Source organism: Podarcis muralis, chromosome 3, assembly GCF_964188315.1.
Source record: "Podarcis muralis chromosome 3, rPodMur119.hap1.1, whole genome shotgun sequence".
Taxonomy (NCBI): Eukaryota; Metazoa; Chordata; class Lepidosauria; order Squamata; family Lacertidae; genus Podarcis; species Podarcis muralis.
The window spans coordinates 33,883,070-33,902,820 of NC_135657.1; the positions used below are offsets into that span (position 1 = coordinate 33,883,070).

At 41.4% G+C, this 19,751-nt stretch overlaps 1 protein-coding gene across 2 annotated transcripts in view; it reads right to left on the reverse strand.

The window, feature by feature from the left end:
- The window catches only part of CLIP4 (CAP-Gly domain containing linker protein family member 4), a 37,732-nt gene that overhangs the window by 14,803 nt on the left and 3,178 nt on the right, over nt 1-19,751 (reverse strand). For both annotated transcript variants that reach the window (XR_003706026.2, XM_028724461.2), the window contains exons 2-7: nt 15,680-15,827; nt 10,328-10,467; nt 9,437-9,530; nt 7,702-7,863; nt 2,893-3,011; nt 1,731-1,967 (exon numbers count right to left, since the gene is read on the reverse strand). Coding sequence is in view for 1 of the 2 variants with exons in the window: in XM_028724461.2 (XP_028580294.1) it covers nt 1,731-1,967; nt 2,893-3,011; nt 7,702-7,863; nt 9,437-9,530; nt 10,328-10,467; nt 15,680-15,812 (885 nt within the window). In the remaining variant the exon portion in view is untranslated. The remainder of the gene's footprint in view (nt 1-1,730; nt 1,968-2,892; nt 3,012-7,701; nt 7,864-9,436; nt 9,531-10,327; nt 10,468-15,679; nt 15,828-19,751) is intronic.

Genomic DNA, 19,751 nt, shown 5'->3' on the forward strand with positions numbered 1-19,751 from the left:
GCATCAACCTTTGTAATGGGTTATTTTCAAAAGAAAAAAGGAGCAGCAGTGTGAAGACTGAATACAGGTATCTGGGGGAGGGGAAGAGTTCAAGTGCAGTATTTTTTATCTCATAGATCTGTCCCACCCTAACACAAGCACTCTTCTAAGTGACAACCCTTCAGATATTTGAACACGGCAAAGACTTGTCTGCTGCTACTCCAATGGGCTTGCATCACAGGAGGGTAGGTTTTTGGTTGAACATTCGTAAGAACAGCTCAACAGTGGAACCAGATATCAAGAGGATGGTGGACTCTCTGTCACAGAAGGACTTCAAGCAAAGGCTAGGCAGCAATTTGTTGGGGATACACCTATACTGAGCAGGTCACAGACCAAATGGCCTTTAAGACCCCTTGAACTCTGATTCTATGTAGAGATGGATGCTTACAATGTTTTAACATCCAGAGTCTAAGATGTAGAGATACCCAGCTTCCCAAATGCAGTCCTTACTCATTCAAACTTCCTGCTAAAGTAAGCATACTTGTAAAGAATGTAATACACAAACCACAGATTTCTGAACATTTATTAGTTATTTTACAAAAATTGCATCAACTATAAAAAACCCACTTACAAATGATCGGAAATGTAACACTCTTAATTAGTAAAAAGCTAAAGATTTATTTTCCTCCAAGAAAAACTAACTGTGCTACTTTGAAAGTAGTTAACATATTGAGAGGCTAAGAATTAATCTGTCTTTTACTCATTTGTGAAAATATGAACCGGAGCGGTTATGCGACACAGGTATTTTCCAACAAATCACAAGTGCCTCAAGAGCAAAATCACACAGGACATTCCACTCCATTTTTTATATTAAAAGGTAATAAACCAATTGCACTTGTAACTTGCAGATTCCCATATTCCAGTATTAGTCATTTAACTGAATTTCAGGAGGTTTCTGCTAGCAAGGGTAGATCCATATAGTCTGTAAAATTCTCGAAATGCAAAGAGTTCTTCAGTTTTACATGCGCAACAATGTGGGAAAACAACTTTTTGAAAGCCCCAGTAAGTCACTCCGACAGAGTGTTCTGTTGATTGGTTTTAGGACACAGAACAGCTGCATCTCCCTTGTGCAGGCAAGGCTTATGACTTTTATATGTGGGTGTGATCCGCTGACCTATCCACGGGATGCAGAGTTATGAATGCCCTTTAAAAACTAATCTCCACTGGCTCATTACAGCAAATGGCTGAGAAACTTTTCCAGAATCAAATGTAGACTTCACTTGATTTTTCCTCCTGCATCACGTGTGGAGAAGATTCACAGTGGAAACAAAGCTTTATGTACAGCTTTCATTTCCTGTTTGCTTAGACAGCTGTGGAAATGACTTTATACGTTATTACATTTCAGAGCAGAAGCAGGGATTGTCATCGTCTAAAAATCCCACTTGCACAGAATTACTGTGAATCTTACTGGCACTAAAACAAATGTGTTATTTTTATGTATAACCCATATATATATATATGAGTTACAACAACTGTGAAGAGCAATAACTGTGGGCCAAGATATAATAAGGACAATATACCCAACAAGCTGAATAAGGCCCCTGAGTTAAAACCTGCAGAACCCTTTGCTACTGAACATTTCTGCAAGCTTCCCACTATAGATACATACCATGCCAGTCCTTCTATCTACAATAGGCCCTTCCTCATACCCATCGTACTGCTTCCCTTCTGCAGCTTGTTTTTCGACATACCTTCTGTCCTGCAATGACAACCCGATCTCCAAGCTTCAGGCCAAGGGATCCAAGCATATCTTTGCCAGTGACATTATCATAGTTTGGAAGCAGGGCCTTGGAAATGTCACAAGACAGAGGCACTGCATCTAAGAGCATCTGCTTAATTTCTTTAGCACTGGCTGCTGCATCTGCCATCTCCAGTGGCATGTCCACCGGGTCAGGAACCACATCTGCTGGAGTCTGTCCCTTGTCATTCTGTAGAACAAAACACGTACCAGGAAGGGAGTGTATTTAGGTGCTTAAGGGAATGTTAATGTGAACATTTTCTTATTTTATTAGGTATTTCATACCTAATATAGGTATACTTAATATAGGTATACCTAATATACCTATTATTATTTTATACCTAATATAGGTATACCTAATATAGGTATACTTGCAAAGGATTTCTCCTTCCTTTCTCCTCTGCAGCTTCCAAATCCGCTGCAGATGTTTGGGCAACCCTCCAGAAGAGATTTGCAGAGCACATGGAGGAGCGCCTAGGTGCGGGGAGAGGAATTCCCATTTCTTCCACTTGCATAATTCAATGCCGGATATCAACCAACATTTATGTAATGTGTTTGATATATTTATTACTGGCTTTGTTGTGTCTATATATTCATTAACTGTTTTTTGACATATAATAATTATTATTTATTAAATTTCTATACCACCCTTTATCTGGGAATTACAGGGGCAGCTTACAATATAAGCTACTTGGAGCATTAACTGGAAAAGCAGGATATGAACAAGTTTGGTCATGATAATGAGATACAGGATGAACAGGATTCAAAAACAGAGCTGTGACATTGATAATTGGGTATTAAATAACCCAAGGTCAGGAGTTAAATAGTTTTCTAGCTAAATGTCTAAAGCACAGGAAACTTAAAAATACAAGGCAATTGGTCATGCAGCTCAGAAAAAGTCAATGCTGGCATCTAGGAATCTGAATTGTTCCTGAAGACTAACTAATATATGTTCAAGCCTAAAGTGGAGTGAGAGATAAAGTATTTGTGTCCCCCCCACCCACCCAACCCCTATGCAAAAAAAAAGCAGTTTTCACTTGTCAGTATCTAACTATAGAATGAGAGAGTTAAATATAGTCAGATGAACCAAAACTGGTTGCAAATCAAAACCTCACCCTAAAGGCCGGGTTGGCTCCGTGTTCCAATAAACGCTTTACAGCTCCTGTACACAAGTTGAAGGCAGCAATATGCAAGGCTGTTCCAAAATCAAAGTCACTGCAGGTGGCATCCACATCTATAATGAAGCACCAGATAGATATGAGGATCGAGAAACATTTGTCCATTTTGAACATTCTAGACTGGTACCATGTTTCGTTTTCATTCAGAATCTGAATTCCAATGATAAGCACAATAATTAGTCTTAATGTCAGATTTTAAATTTAAGATACAGTCAATGCTATGGTAGTAGTAACTGCATAATTTATATCCCGTGTTTCTTCTGTGTCAGAAGTCAAGGAGTACACATAGGATTCATTCTCCCATGCAGGCACTGACCAGTCCCAGAGTAGCAATGCTTATAGCCAAATTTGGTGCAACAATTTGATGCATGAAGGCAATTAACATGTGCTTTAAAATACAAAATAGCAGCCACAGGGACTTAAAGCAGCATCAGGACTGTGTGTGTGGAGAGAGTTTAACCCTTTCTCCCCTACCTTGGTTCCAAGCAGGGTAAAAACCCCAAGTGGCTATTTGCGTTAGGAGGAAAGTGCAGAAGCAGCTTTGATGAAAGGGACTTTCACTGGGACTATGGCAGGGCAAAGGGTTAAACTTTCCCTCCCCACCCTTGTTGCCTCAATGCTATTCAGGCTCTGCTATAGCTGCTATTTACACATATGTATGCCTGTACACAATTAGAGTTACATCTAGTTTGGCCCTTCTCAGCTTATATCATGTGCTTCAACTATCTCAATGGTTTAATGCACAAGTGAATGCATACCTGTACCAACACAAATAACCAGATTTTATAAAAAGACACACTTGACAATATTTAAATTAAGTGCTTTGAAAATCAAAACAGCATTTTTTGATTAGAGAAAAGTATAAACCAACCCAGACCCTTTCTTTCTTAAGGACAGTTCAGCTGGACTTGAAAATGTGCTACAAAACAGGATAGGAGTGTGCAGACGTCTGGGCAGAAACTGATGAATTGTTTTACCACATACTGAGGTACCAATTTTCCAGTGAGGGCAAGCGGTTTGTTTTGCTTCCAGTACTGGCCAGCTTCCAGATACTTCTATATAGGGAAATGTTAGCCTACATTGAAAGAACAGAGCCCTTGGACATCTGGTGAAACAACCCAAGGATTTACATATCCAAATGTCAATTCCCACATCTACAACTTGCATTCCAAATTGGATGCAATTATGAAAGCAAATTAAAAAAAAAAAATCAAGGTGCCTGTTGAGATATGACAAGCGACCACTATTTGTACTTTCCTGAAACAATTGAAGACATTTCATTTTAACAAGCTTTTCCAGCTGGATGAGAAGGTTTCTGTCTTAGGATTTAAAAACAATAGAAAATAAACACCTATTTATTACCAGTTATTTTCTGTTACATTTTTAAAAACTGTTTTTCGGCTGTTTTTGTTATATGTTTGCAAGTCACCTTGACACACATGTAAATTAATAAACAAAATAAGGCATCCAGAGTCCCCCAAGAAGATTTATCAAATATGATGATTCCATGTAGCTGACAGTTGCAAATCCCTGCCTGTAAGCAGCAACGCAACTTGACAACTGCACTCCAATGGATTAATTACTGTATTTTTCGCCCTATAAGGCACACTGGCCCATGGGACGCACCTGGTTTTTTGGGGGGAAATGAATAAAAAAAAATTATCCCCCCCCCCCAGCTGCAGGGCTGGGGCAGGGGAAGCCCGACCCCTCTCGCTCTCCATGCTTCAGGAAGCTATCCGCTATCCGCAAGCCTTGCGCGCCCGGTGGGACCTCCGGAGAACGCCCCGTGCTTCTGGCTGCAGGCTGCCGCCCCAAGCCTCGCGCGCCCAGCGGGACCTCCCGCCGGGCGCGCAAGGCTTGCGGATAGCTTCCTGAAGCATGGAGAGCGAGAGGGGTCGGTGCCCACCGATGCCTCTCGCTCTCCAGGCTTCAGCAAAAGCCTGCATTTGCCCCATAGGACGCACACACATTTCCCCTTCATTTTTGGAGGGGAAAAAGTGCGTCCTATAGGGCGAAAAATACAGCAGAGAGAGATGTTGCTCCACAAACTGCATTCCATTTGTAGATCAAACCCCTGAAAATTTTGGAATACATGCCATGAGCCAAATCAAATCAGCTGTTGCAACATTGTCCTGATCTCAGTTTCCTTAACTGAGAGTTTCAGTCTTCTGGGAGTCAACCAAGTAAAGTTCCCTTTCAGGGTTATGTAAACCCTTCACTTTCCTGAAGTAGATTACAACGGGCGTGTAATATCCAAGAAGCTGCAGAGAAGTTTGCCTAGCACCAAACAGAACATAACATGTTGCTGCAGATCCTAATGGCTAGGAGTATCAATCTGAACAGAAGCTGTTTGTCCATCTTTTTGGCAATCACCCTGATTATCTCTGTATGCATAAAGATGTTTCGGGGGGGGGGAGATCCTAGCAACAAGGTTAGAATGTCCAGCAGTCAAGTTTCATGTGCAGTATTCCCGAATTATGTGTGTGCCATCTCATGGTTGACTCATGCTGTCAGCCTCTCACTGTCCAGCTCATCTGTTTCCAGAGGGGGAAAGAATTTCTGGTCGCCAATGGGGAGATTGAGGGAGGGACAGAAAGCCTCTCGAGTCCTCATCACACCCCTGCCCGCCAAACTGGTGAAATGCGCTATGAGAAGCTAACTACATAAATCACTGCACCCTGCAGATAAGCAGGCAAACAGCTGCCATCCCTGGATCAGGATCAGCGTGGGTGGAGAAATCTCTCTGGGAACTTGTTTTGAAACAGAAGCATGCCTTTCACCTGCCACGCTGAAATCAAAACGAGGGTAAGGAACAGGGAAGAAAGGATTCTGTCAAAATGGTCATAAGAATGTGAGAAGAGCCTGTTGGATCAGGACAATGGCCCGTCTAGTCCAGCAATAACCCTCTCCTCCACAAATTTCTCTAATCCGCTTTTAAAGCCAGTTAGGTTGATGGCCATCACTGCCTCATGGGGGAGAGAATTCTATGATTTAACAATCCGCTGCGTGAAGGACGTTCTTCAGAATCTTCCAACACTCGCCTTCATTGGATATTCATGATTTCTAGTGTTATTGGGCGGAGGGGCTCTTCCCCCACCATACATCATTTTATAAACTTCTAGCACGTCATCTCTTATGCGCCTTTTCTCTAAATTAAAAAGTGCTAATCGCTGAAACCATTTTTCATAGAGTTGCTCCATCGCTACAAATGGTTCAAAGAGTACACGCAGACTACAAAGCCACTGCTTAAGGAGGAATACAAAACCATAAAAAACATGCTCTCTCTCTATTTCCCAGTCAAAGGAACCACCAAGCCTCCATCTTGTTACAATTCAGCATCAGCGTATTGGCCTTCATTCATCCCTCCACCTCACCCAGACTCTGATCCACAACCCGCACAGCCTCTCCTGACTCAAATAGAGTTGCTTGTCAGCAGCAAGTCATAGGAACAGTACCAGTGAAGAAATGTGTTCATTTATATTCAAGCAAGAACTAAACATTGCATGCAATACAAGGATGCTGGGGAGGGGGGGGGGGAGATGTCAGGTGTTTCCTTCTCCTCCCTGCGTTACACTCTATTTTCCAGCCAGCAGCTGGCAACAATATGGAATGTGAACAAGGAAATGCACACAATTGGGGGGGGTGTCACAAAAGGGGTAATTGATGCATTATAAGGGAAAGAAAGACAACTCAACACAGGAACACCATTATAAGAAACACCCTTTTTAGTGACAGTATTTAGTTATAGCCTCAAATTCTCTGATTCTGCTCCAAAGGGCAAGATGAAAAGTGCTACAACTTTTCCCACGTTCTCCAGAATGAATTTGCTAGATTTTCCAACACTACTTCTCCTATAAGAGGGATCAAAAAGTCAGGAAACAGTGACTGAAACAAGTTTGCCTTTGTTTGTTCACTCTTCCATTACTTAATCAGCATTCTCAGAGAACCAAGTCAAAACATGTGCATTTTCCCACCCATCCCAGTAGCAATTTATAAAGGCTTCGCTCTCTTAAATATTACTTGGCTAAAAAAAAAAAAGATTAACAATAGCATCCAACTATCTGACTGGGTTGCCCCAGCCACTCAAGCCGGCTTCCAACAAAATATTAAAACGTGGAATGCAATTGATATGGAATGTTACTACTGAGTTACAAAAAATGACGAAGTGAAAGAAGAATTCCAAACAAAGATACAAAAATTTAGATTAGAGAAAAGTTTGCACATCATATATGTTCACTTCTGACGTTGCTTTCCATACTTTGTCATAAGATGCATTACCTTTGTAAGGTTCAAAATACGCAGCTTTGAATGGCAGAAATGTGCTTTTTAACAATATCAGCATATTCAGATGGACATGGATGGTAAATATGCATCTGACTATCTGGACACTGTAAAGGACAAACTGTGGACATGTAAAGTTCTCCATGCCCCTACCCACAACCAATGATGTAACAGTCAATGATGATGAACCAAAGTTGGAAAAGACAGAGCTGCATCAAGAGACAACTAAGATTCACTGCACAACACAGATGGGGAAGAGACAAACTGGACCTGCAATGCCATTTTGGACTGTTGGACCTTGTTCTCACAACAAATGCCTTAAGATGCAAATCGCTCCCCATTTTTCAGTAGTTTCATACATGTGTCAAGAAAAATAACATGGGGGAAAACTGTTTTGTGACACTGAAGGTATCAACACAGGTAAGAAATACAGCATCTATTGCTATTACATTTGGCAATATTTACCTTTTGACTTTGCATTTTTCAAAATGACGCTAATGAGTTCTGGAACATCAAAGTAGGCAGCATAGTGCAAAGCATTCATGTTTGTCCAACGGCTCCTCAAATTGATATCTGCACCCAAGTCAATAAGTTGGGAGGCAAATTTGGCGGCAGTCTCAACATCCCCTGCAAAGCAGATTTTTAAAAACGGCACTTTATAACTGGCTTTGTGGTTATTTAATAGGCTGTATCAATATGTTAGATAATTGGACATCATGTCCAAAGATTGTTGGCAACTTTACAGCAACAGTTATGAAGCCAAGGCATTCGAAGCAAGATGTTCCTTGACAAGACAGATTTAAGCACTAGTCAGGCAGTTATTGCCTTTGAACACAGTTAGGAAAATAAAGTGAAAGTAAGCTTTACAGGACTTCCTATGTGCACTTGCATGGGGAAAGCCTATATGTGGCTTTTGCATTCAGTTCTACATAGAAGTGGCTTCTCTGTAGGATTTTTATGACACGTCAAGCAGCTCAAAATGCTCTGATTTAAGGCTTAATTAAGTCTTGGTTTGCAGAAGTAAGAGAAGGGGCTGAAATATCCTTTGTATCTTAAAACAGGAATGATGGGACATGAGCTGACTCACAATGAATCATATTCCCTACCCTGCACTGGGTATGATGGCACAGGGCTGATGCACAACCACCCCAGGCAGAGTGGGTCATTTACTCAGCAGCACAATGCCAAAGCACATCAAACCAGAACAAGGGAGAGATGCTTGTTGGCTTGAATATGAGTAAGACAGGTTTAAAGCAAATGCTCTAACTCAAGTGGATCATGAGTCGCAGCTCTAAAGCATGTATAGACACACATACACAAAGCCAACAGAGACCGGGTTAGAATTTAAAGCATTCGTTTCTGAATGTCAGGTGATTTTAGAAAGCATGTGTCCACACTGCGTCCTTCCAATAGTTTTATTAATCATGTTTCAAGATAAAGAATCAAATTCCAATTCAAATGATATCACCTGCATTGTGTTTAATCACCTGCACGGTGTTGCTAGGGGAAAATGTGTATCAAAAAGTGCTATGTAGAAGGTCACAAAACTTACAGAGACATAGAATAGGCAAAAAACAACAACCCTGGAAGTGAAAATATGATGCTTTCATCTTAGAGTATGCTATCTTTGGAAGACTTGGCAAGAAGAAACCACAAACAAGCACACTACTGAGTACAATCAAAGAGACGTGACCATATAGCTTCCAGGCTCCACTTTTATGGGAGATTGGGTGATTATGCAGATACTCAAGAATCTCCAGAGATTTAGGAATGGGAAGAGGAATCAGGCACATTTCCTTAATAATCTTTCATTAACTAGTGAAAACCATCCCTTTTATGGCAAGCCTTCAACAGCGCTGTTCGTTGCCGTTTTCAAAAGGCTGTTGCTTGGACTTCCTGCCGATTCAGTACATGCTTTTCTCAGCTGCTAAAAAGTTATTGCTTAACCGTTACTTGACAAGTTCATGAGACTGTACTTCTTATGCATCTTTGAGAACTCTTCTGTGATCAAGAAGCAGCTTAGCAGTTTTAATATAGCTAAATAATATTCCCACTGGGTACATGGATAGCCCAAGGATACAGCCCTCCTCAACCAGTCAATCTAAGCACAGTGGCAGCACAGCCAGTGGAAAAGGTACAGAAACCTCTCCTTCTGCTAGAAAGACAGCTGGCAGTGAAGGTCTCAAATTGATTCACTCACCAATACCATGAGCCCCTGACTTGCATGTGTAATGCAAGAGAGTCATGTCAGTCAATCCATCTCTGTCATTCACATTGCAGCCTCTCTTAATGATCTGCAGAAACGATAAAACAGGACCATATATGATGCAGCTATTTAACCGAAAAAGATCTCAGTCTCATGGCAATGCCTGTCAACAAATTTCATCTTAGTACATTATCAGAGCAATTTGGTTATACATTTCACAGCAACAAAGAAATAGTTAATGGCTTATTGTCATGTTGTTGTTGTTGTCATTATTATCATATACATTTCTATATTGCCCTTCATCCAAAGATCACAGGGTGGTTCACAACATCAACATTAACAAAATACTCTCCTTTAATGCATTCACGTTATGCTTCTGTTAGCACTATCTTGGGAACAGAAAGCTGCTTTACACAATCACGGACCCTTGGGTCCATCAAGTTCAGCATTGTCTATACTGAATAGCAGTAGCTCTCCAGGGTTTCAGCAGGGAACTTTGTTATCTGCTAGGCTTATGAAAGCCTAGGAATATATGCTAACACCCAATACACTTTTTATTTTATTTTTTATGAAATCTGTAGATCTCTGTAGATCTCGAGACAGTTCACAGCATAAAGTTCATCTGTAGATCTCAGGACAGTTCACAGCATAAAAATACAAGATAAAATCAACTTTTGTGGTGCTCACTCACTTTTAATATGATACCAAGAATTCAAGTTTTTATTTTAACAGCTGAATTTCTAAGCCCAAAGCACTGCAGAGGTGATGCTATTTTGATAACATTAGCTCTCAAATAAAAGCAGAGTGAGTGAGTTAGTTCCACAAAGAAGTCAAGGCACAGACACAAAAAATACCTTTCTTTATAAATCACCATATATTTCTCACCTCGCTCCCAATGACATCAATGTTCTGTTGAACTTGGGGGACCCATTGTCTTAAGATAGCAAATAGTTCAGACACAGATGTCTTGGGGTTGAACAGAATCTCCTGACATGCCGCATCATTAGGATCAAAAAAGGAGAACTCTACGAGAATAAGAAAAAGTAGGTTGAGTTTCTAAAGTACTTTGCAGTAAGAAATGCCCAACAAATTTGTGAACATGATATACATATAAACAAACAGTTACAAATTCTCTGACTTGATGGCAAACACTGTAGCTTTATTATTGAAAAGACAAAATATAAATAATATCCACTAAATAGAACCCTCACATATCAACACATAATTGTTCTATACAGCATACTTCAAGAAAAAAAAAATTACTTCACAGGAAGAATAAACTCTGGACCAAACTACTGTTGGGCAGAGTTCTGTGTAATATTCCCTTGAACAGATTTTTGCTTAATGAAAAAGTAACTGTTCGAGGCAATGATGATGTCTCTTGTGGACATCATTTCCTCTAAAAATAGCCCTCAAAGTAGTTCTTCCTATCTAGGAAGAAAAGCAAAAAGTTTTGGGGTAGGCAGTTCTAAGATGAAATATAATTTGCAGTGAAAGCGTTAAGCACTACTCCCAATTTTTTTGCTCTGGGCTTTAGTCTCAAGCAGCTGTTTTGTTTTGAATCTTTTCAGGAAAATATATATATGAAATTGCATGTAACAAGTAGTTTGGTCCTCATAAGAGTTGTGTGTCTCCCTACAAAATGTGAAGTTTAATTCAGCAATCATTCAGGAATACTGGGCTACACAGCAGCAGAGAGGGGAGAGGGGGTTAGGGAGGAAATCTAACACACAAAGTTAACTTATATAACCCAGAATAATTAGCATCAGAAATAAAGCCACTCATCAGAAACCTAGCTTAGCCTAATTAATCAACATTTTGCTAGCTATTGAGAATTTACAGAGTTTGCATAAGGAATAAGTAGTAGCAGTTCCTTACTTCTTAGTTAACTGCATCTGTTTGTCAGTTAAGAAAATTTAAGGATGTGGTTTAAATAAAAACCTATTGATGTATGCAACGCTGGAGTGGATAAACAGATCAATTTATTGGCACTAAGAGAGCTGTACAGTTGGAATTGGTTTTATTTATGGCACAATTAAACATTTTTAGTGACTGCACAGTTAGGTCAGTCATCAGGAAGGCTATTAACAGGTAAAGTTTGAGAGCTAACCACCCTTATCCTTGGCCACGCAAGGAAGGTTTTTCTAATTAAAACAGATTAGCTTTGACAATTGCCTTCTTCCCAACATGAAGCAGAGCTTCATACATCAGTAAGGTGCTGAGGACACAAGAAGAGAAAGAATGGCCCCAGTTTATAATATGCAGTTTCCCAAATGTGGTCAGCTTAGGGAAGAAGAAATAGAAAAGAGGGGCATGAGCAATAATAGAGGAGAAAACAGCAGCTGCTGGCTCATATTAAAATCTCTTTGCAAGCATGAGGACAGACCAAACAGTGACAAGGAATGATGAGCAACATGGGGTATATGCATCTGCATTACAGAAAAGAGCACATGTCCCTGGTTGACATGGGCAGGCAGGTAGATGAGGATTTGTATGGAGAAGTGGCAGGCTGACCACTTTGATTTAAGCTCTGGTTTGCCCAATTCTGTCTTTGGCAGGTGAAAATTCACGTATATCACAGCCTTGTAAATAAGTCTATGAAAATTATCGTATTTTTCTATAACACGCCCCCATGTATAAGACGACCCCTAATTTTTTTAACCCAAAATTAAGAAATTAAGTTGTTTAGCTTTTTAGGGGGGTGGAGGTCACTTCCGCCAATCGCTCACCTGCCTGCCCGCCACTGCTGATTGCTTGCCAGTCACTGCTGATCGCACACCTCGCTGCAGCCAATTGTCTACTTGCTCGCCGCCACCAACAGCCCATCTGCCCACTTGCCGTAGCCGCCAATCGCCTGCCCAATTGCCACTGCCAATCTCTTGCTTGCTGCTGCCATTAATCACACGTCCCCCCTCTGCATTCACTATCCGTGTATAAGATGACACCCCATTTTTGCCTAATTCTTTTTAGCAAAAAGGATCGTCTTATACACAGAAAAATACGGTACTAGCCTGCTTCTCTTTCATTTTTCAACGTGTCTCTATTAGTAGCTTGCACTTCCATGATTCCCACAAGGGGAGGGGGGGAGTCTCCTTCTCAATGGGCAGAATGGAAATACAGGCTGAGAGGGTGGAAAGCCTTCCACTAAGCAGACTGGTGCAAGAAGGATCGGCTCTCTGCTGGCCCACTGCATTTCCATGCTACTTGTGAAGGAAGAGGTTGCCTCCAAACGGGCAGAATTTTGTGGGACGCATTCAGGCACATACCGGAAATTAAGATTTGCACAATGAAAGTGTATCAAAGCACTCTGTCACCCTGCTACAACAAATATACTTTATAAAAAACTAGGACTCTCCACAGGTAGGGAGATGACAGGGAAATGCACTGAAAAGTATGGGATGAATGATTAACAAGGCAACATACAACCACTGTGCAAGCAAATCAGGATAAACTCAGGATGCACAACTTTCTTTTCAGGACTAACTAAGGCATTTATTCCCACAAGAACTTGAAGGAGAATTAGCTTTAAAAATGCATTAATAGTGTGCCAATCAGTGTATTTGCCAGCAAACGAAAGCAGGTTCATATGCTGAAGATCAAGCGAGCTTTTGGGGAGAAATTGATGTTTCAAAAAAATTGACATTCAAGGAACATATGCTGAATTGAAACAACATTGAGATATACTGCTGTGCCTACTGGGAAAGCCCTGCACACTGCAGAGGATCAGTGAAATAAATACTGAGCTGACTGACAAGCCCTTTTATATAGTTTTTCTTACTACCCTGACTAAAGGCATTCTACCGTTAATGTGCTCATGAGTAAGATATCTCCTTCAGGATGAGCTAGAGTCGAACTGCCTCTCACAGAGAGCCTTGCACTGGAGAGTTCTTAGAATTGTGGAGTGACTGCACAACACAGAAAAGAGGGGGCATTACAAACATTCACTTGAAAGCAAACAGGCTATTCAACTGTCAGGCAAGCACAATGTATATAATTTGGAGAAAGGTTTTTTTGTTTTGTTTTGTTTTTTAGTCACTACTTGAGATTTCTACAGTAATTAAGAGCCGGATCACTTGTTCTAACACGTCACTTTGTCACCACTGATTAACGCTTGAACTTTTCAAAGTGAAAATCTACCTGGCAGCATGCTATTTATTTCAGGTGGGTACAATCCTTAACCAAGCCATGAAAACTTTTGGCTTGCAAGTTCTTGATGGATGAATTTGGCCATGCATGAAATGTTAGTCTGAGCATGTTAAGTGATCTGGCCTCCCCACAGTTCTTGCTATACAGCCATCAATTAAGATTTTGAAGAACAGGGTAAAATCACTAAACAAGATCTTTGTGTGATGAATTGTCAAGGTGGTTCGCCATCTTGTCAGGCTGGTCTGTCAGTTCACTGAAACATATTCAGGAACTGACAAAAAAAAAATAAGGCAACTCTATAATAAAGTCTCTAGCTAAGTAGAGACAATGTATGCTGAATTTCAATGTGACTGAAGCACAGCCTGTGGGCACTCAAGCTCATGTCTGTGCAAGCATGTTTAGGACTGCACTAGCAATGGATTCCAAGAATTACTATTTCTTCCAAATCCAAGAATTTAATACCATGCACAGTCAGAGATCTTTGCAAGAAGTTTTAAAGTAAACATTGGTTCCTGAGAGCAGCTTTCTTTACACCAGAGAGGTCCGTATCATACTTATTGTTTTCCCATACAGCCTTGTGAACTGGAGCCACCTGTAAAAGTCATACCATAATTGCTGAGGTATGGATCATGATGCAGTTGCTGCTGTCACATACAGCAATCATAGCCCACGAAAGCTGGGTAAGGAGGTAGCAAGTCCTAGGAGGCCACCTAGCCTAACATGAAGGAGAGTTCATTACTAAAGCAATGTTACCCGTGATAGTTTCTGTCGCTACAGGAGAGATTTAACTCTAAAGAAATCCAGACAGCAAACAAGCATTCCCAGTGGGGACCGAACACATTCTTCCCAAGTGGTGGGTTTAAGAAGGGATTAAAATTTAGCAGCATACTGCAAAGATAGCTGTTGTGCTCATGGGTAATTCAAATAACCCCGCATCATCAACCCTGCTTGAAATGGGGCTGGCCCAAATGATGATATTGTGTCTCCTGCAGCACCTAGGAAAAGGAAAAGTATGTTTGGGCATGAACCTGCGACACGCAGGCCCACAAACATGTATATAACTTGCATTGCGGGAAGGGATGTGTGCATAAGAAAAGGGTTGAGGCCCTGTGTGCACATTTCACTTTGACATGGGTAGACAAGGATGAAGATGGAGAAGAGAAAAATATGACTAGGACGATGACACAGAAGGCGCCAATGGTGTCCTCCCCATTAAGAGAATACTAACAAAACCTTGGGAAATAGGAGAAAGGCGGGGGGAAATAAAGCCTGCTGGGGCTATTTTTAGAAGGCATGGAAACTAGATGCCTCACTTGGCCAAGTGATGGAAACTGAAGGTCAGTGAACTTCTGTTTTTCCTCAGGCTATCACAGAGCTGTATTTGTGGTAAGGATTAAAATGAACACATACAGGGGCAGCTTGAAGCATTCTTAATTCATGTGCGCTCACATGAAAAACACACACATACCCTTAATGCAGGCTATGACGAGCCAATAAGTATACAAAAGTGCCCCATCTGAAAAATGTTGAGGCATATACAGTTTCCAATGTGCCCCTGCTATAATTTTAACTTAATGAATGGGCACTGGCTGAGGCAGTCACCCCACTGCACTTTTTTCTGAGCAGGCATCTCCCCAGTCTCTCTATTCACTATATCACACAACTCCTTCACACATACAGTGTCATGAACGCTAGCCAATAGGCCCTGTGACATTTCCACAAATATTTTACACAGCACTCCAAATAATATAGATGCCTCCAGATTGCTGTCTGGTGAGTGCTGGGAAAATGTCATTTTGGAATAAGTGTGTTACTTTGGGAGAAGAAATCTGCATTGTTTATGCATTATTTGCATAATAAATTGATTGCTTGGGGAGACTGTAAAATTGATTGTATTCTACAGCATCTAGCACACTGATTTGATGCTGATTTGACACATTTTAGATACGGGAGACAGATGAGACCATTTCGAAATGAACTTTGTTTTCCGAGTTGAGTGCATCATTCCGAAATCCATCTGCATGCATCTTCCTCAACTCAACATTCTGAAAACAGTTGATACAAGTTATTTCTTTTTATAAATATGCTTACCACATTCAGAAGGCATTGGTGCTGCAGAAACAGAATAGGTGATTGAATCTTCAGAACCCGGAATAAGATACTGGTATCTTTTAGTCAATGGATCTCCTTCTATGGAAGGGTCAGGAAGATCCTCTATGGTCATCTTCTAGAAAGCCACCTTTAACAAACAAACAAAAAGGAGAGTTCCCTCAACGGTGTGTTAATAACGTCTATTCAACAATGCAGTTTATACTTCTATTGCCAAATATGCACAAGACTGTAATCACTAAGGACTCTCTCTAGCTATACAGCACTAACTACTACTACTTGCTAAAATACTGAGTACAATTTATTATTTGTTTAAACCACATATAATTTTTAAAATCTCCAAGTCCTATAGCAATACAAAACCCCAAAACGCTAAAACAACTGAAATTTCAGGTATGGAAAGGAAAAAGCACATTCCAGAATGTAGGACAACAGTGGGAAAGGCCCCCTTTTCAGGTCACACCCCCCTCCCCCATGAGCTCAGGGGTTGGAAAAATTAAAACATTCCACATATATGGAAAATATTCTGAACTCCAAAGTAATTGTATCAGCTCAGGAATTATTTCACCACTCCAAGGTCACATGTACACCATACATGTAAAGCACTATGATACCTCTTCAATAGTCATGGAGAATCCTTAGAAAGCTAGTTTGTTAGGAGTACTGAGAATTGCAGCTCTGTGGGGTCACCCTCAAACTATAGTTCTCATTACTGTCCTTGACTGTTCAAGTGATATAACAGCATTTCAAATGGATGGTGCAGGTGTGATCTAGATCACTAGAATTCTGCAACAAAATTTGTGAGGAGACAGAAAAGGGGGCAGTGAAGTAGGTTAGGAATAATGGAAATAAGGGTACTGCAGAACCATCAGCAGACAGGGTTTTTTATATCTTATTCAGTATGTCCACACATTGATATACGCCTGGTGTTAAATTGGTTTACTTGCAATTCTTTTCCTTTAAACACAAAAGTTACATTAGGTCTTACAAAGCCAGAGAATTTCAGTGCATTTGAGTAGCACTTCCTCAAAGTAATGCCAACTAAGCATGGAAAACATACTAGGATGTATGTTCAGAACCACCATATACTCTGTGTTTCCAGAGATCAGTCTTAATTGACTAACTAGGGATGGGTGGAAAATATTCCAAAATTTTCTAAGCCATTTTTTGCCTGCAAAAAATATATAAATCATTTCGTACGTTAAGTGGTAATCAGCTGTAAATACATTACCATTTCAAAGTCTGGCAATTTCAAAGTTTTTAGCTTTGTATCAGAAAATGTTCTGAAGCAAAGTACCCTATGGGAATTTTTCTTTAATATATAGCAGGTGGTTTTGTCATTCTAGGATACGGGGGGGGAAGGGGGTAGAATATGTATGTAAAAATTCAGAACACAACCTGAAGTTCTCGTGTAAATGAATGGCACAGCTTCACACATTATCTAGTAGGGTTACCAAATATCACTGTTTACTACTGAGCACAGTAATCAAGCCCCTAAAATTTCTATAAAATTTCCATTAAACACAAATAAGCTAGTCTTCATCTTACTATTTTTGGTAGATTCGGATCCCAGTAACACTTTGAAATTTGAGGAAGACAAATCAGCTCTTACATAACTTATTTGGGTCAAGTTCCCACTGGAAGAATATAGGTCACAATTCTTTAATTAAGAATGTGTGTGCACAATTATTTATACCACATATCTCAAAAGGTAAACCCATGCAAAAACTAAGCTATTTCAGCGCACGTAGCTGAAGGTTGACTGGAGGGCACACTTTGTGAGATATTGACTTTGAAAATTGTTTTCTCCCTGGTTTGCATTTAACTTCAGGGCATATTTGCCCTTATTATTCCATTTATTTCTAGCCTACCTTAGCCACCCCTTCAAATTCAAAATAATAGTTAAACTGAAAAGGGCTTGCCTGTCACTCAGGCTCACAGCCTGAGTGTGTTTTGGAATTCTGCAAGGCAACTGGTGACTATTGTCCCTTTAAAACTCTAAATGGCTTGAGTCCTGCATGCTTTGCATGGTTCTTCTCATGTGCAATCTTAAGTATCATAAGGAATTATTGGAACGTTTTATCAAATTATCATATGCTAGCCAGGTTAAGTCAGACAGGAAGAACACTGATCTCCAACACACAGTGGTAGCCCCATGTGGATGGAACCAAAGGTAGGCTTCCAGAATCTATCTTTGAAGACTTTAAATGCGTATACCATTTTTAGAACTGCTTTTACTTGCCTGGGTGGAGAAACCTTGAAACTGGGCTGAATTGTTCTTACTTTTTTTCCTAACGAGATATTGCTTTTAGAGTGATTGAGTTTGCTTTTGTATTTATTCTACAGATTTTGGGCAGATTTTTAATAGTGTCCAACTACCCTGACCTCTTGAAGATGGACATGGGAAATATGCAATAATTATCTTTTTAAAACGCACTTTTCAGCTTTAGCATCATGCTGCAAATGTCATGGCCCCAGATTAACACTGTACTGTATATATTCAGTATCATTAACCCTCAAACCCAAATGAGCAGTAAGAACAAGTAGTGGGACGTGGGTGGCGCTGTGGGTTAAACCACAGAACCTAGGGCTTGCCGATCAGAAGGTCGGCAGTTCAAACCCCTGCAACGGAGTGAGCTTCCGTTGCTCAGTCCCTGCTCCTGCCAACCTAGCAGTTCAAAAGCATGAAGTGCAAGTAGCTAAATAGGTACTGCTCCAGCAGGAAGGTAAACAGCGTTTCTGTGCGCTGCTCTGATTTGCCAGAAGCGGCTTAGTCAAGCTGTACGCCGGCTCCCTCGGCCAATAAAGCGAGATGAGCGCCACAACCCCAGAGTTCTCCGCGACTGGACCTAATGGTCAGGGTTCCCTTTACCTTACTACTGTACTACTGAAAAAGTGAGAGGGGAAATTTGATATTATAGCAGAAGCTGTTACAGAATTTGTCATTGCTACTTCACTGCTTAGGACAAAGCTTGAGGAAACAAATTAAGTGTTGTCATAATGAGGAGCGTATTCAGCAGCCTATAGGTAGCCTCTGTCTCTAGTCAGTACCCTCATCCACAAATCATTCCCCAATTAGGAAGTACAGTGGTGCCTCGCAAGACGAAATTAATTCGTTCCGCAAGTTTTTTCTTCTTGCGAGTTTTTCGTCTTGCGAAGCATGGTTTTCCATAGGAATGCATTAAAAATCAATCAATGCGTTCCTATGGAAACCGCCTTCAGACCAGGTCCGGGGACAGTCTGTCCCCCGACCTCTTCTGAAGGCTGGGGGGGGGGGACAAGGGCTTTTCTTCCCACCCCCAGCATTTTAAAAAACCCTGGGACAGCGGGGGACTTCTCCGCTGTCCGGGGCGATCTTAAAATGCTGGCGGGCGGCAGCGCGGCCGCCCGCCAGCATTTTAAAAAACCCCGGGACAGCGGAGGACTTTCGCTGCCGCTCACCAGCATCGCTGCCGCCCACCAGAAGTCCTCCGCTGTCCCGGGGTTTTTAAAAAACCTCTCCGCCCCCCCCCCGCCAGGCTTCGGAAGGCTGCTCCGAAGGCTGGCGGTGGGAGGAGGTCTCTCCGCCCCCCCCCCCCCGCCAGGCTTCGGAGCATCCTTCCGAAGCCTGGCGGCAGGAGGAGGTCTCTCCGCCCCCCCCCCCCGCCAGGCTTCGGAGCAGCCTTCCGAAGCCTGGCGGAGGGGCGGAGAGACCTCCTCCCGCCGCCAGGCTTCGGAGGAGGTCCGAGGACAGTGGGGAAGATGTGCTGCGCTTCCCCGCTGTCCCGGAGATTTCCCTATGGGCTTTCGTCTTGCGAAGGAAGCCCATAGGGAAATTCGTTTTGCGAAGCGCCTCCAAAACGGAAAACCCTTTCGTCTAGCGGGTTTTCCGTCTTGCGAGGCGTTCGTCTTGCGGGGCACCACTGTATCATGTCAAATGAAATCACATTCAATGCTGGAAGGAACCCAACAACCTACTCATTAAGAACATCAGAAAGACATGCATGTAGAAAACAGTCAGGAACTTGTGAACTTGCAAGAAAAAAGGACAGGAAAGTAAATAGCATTTAAGGAA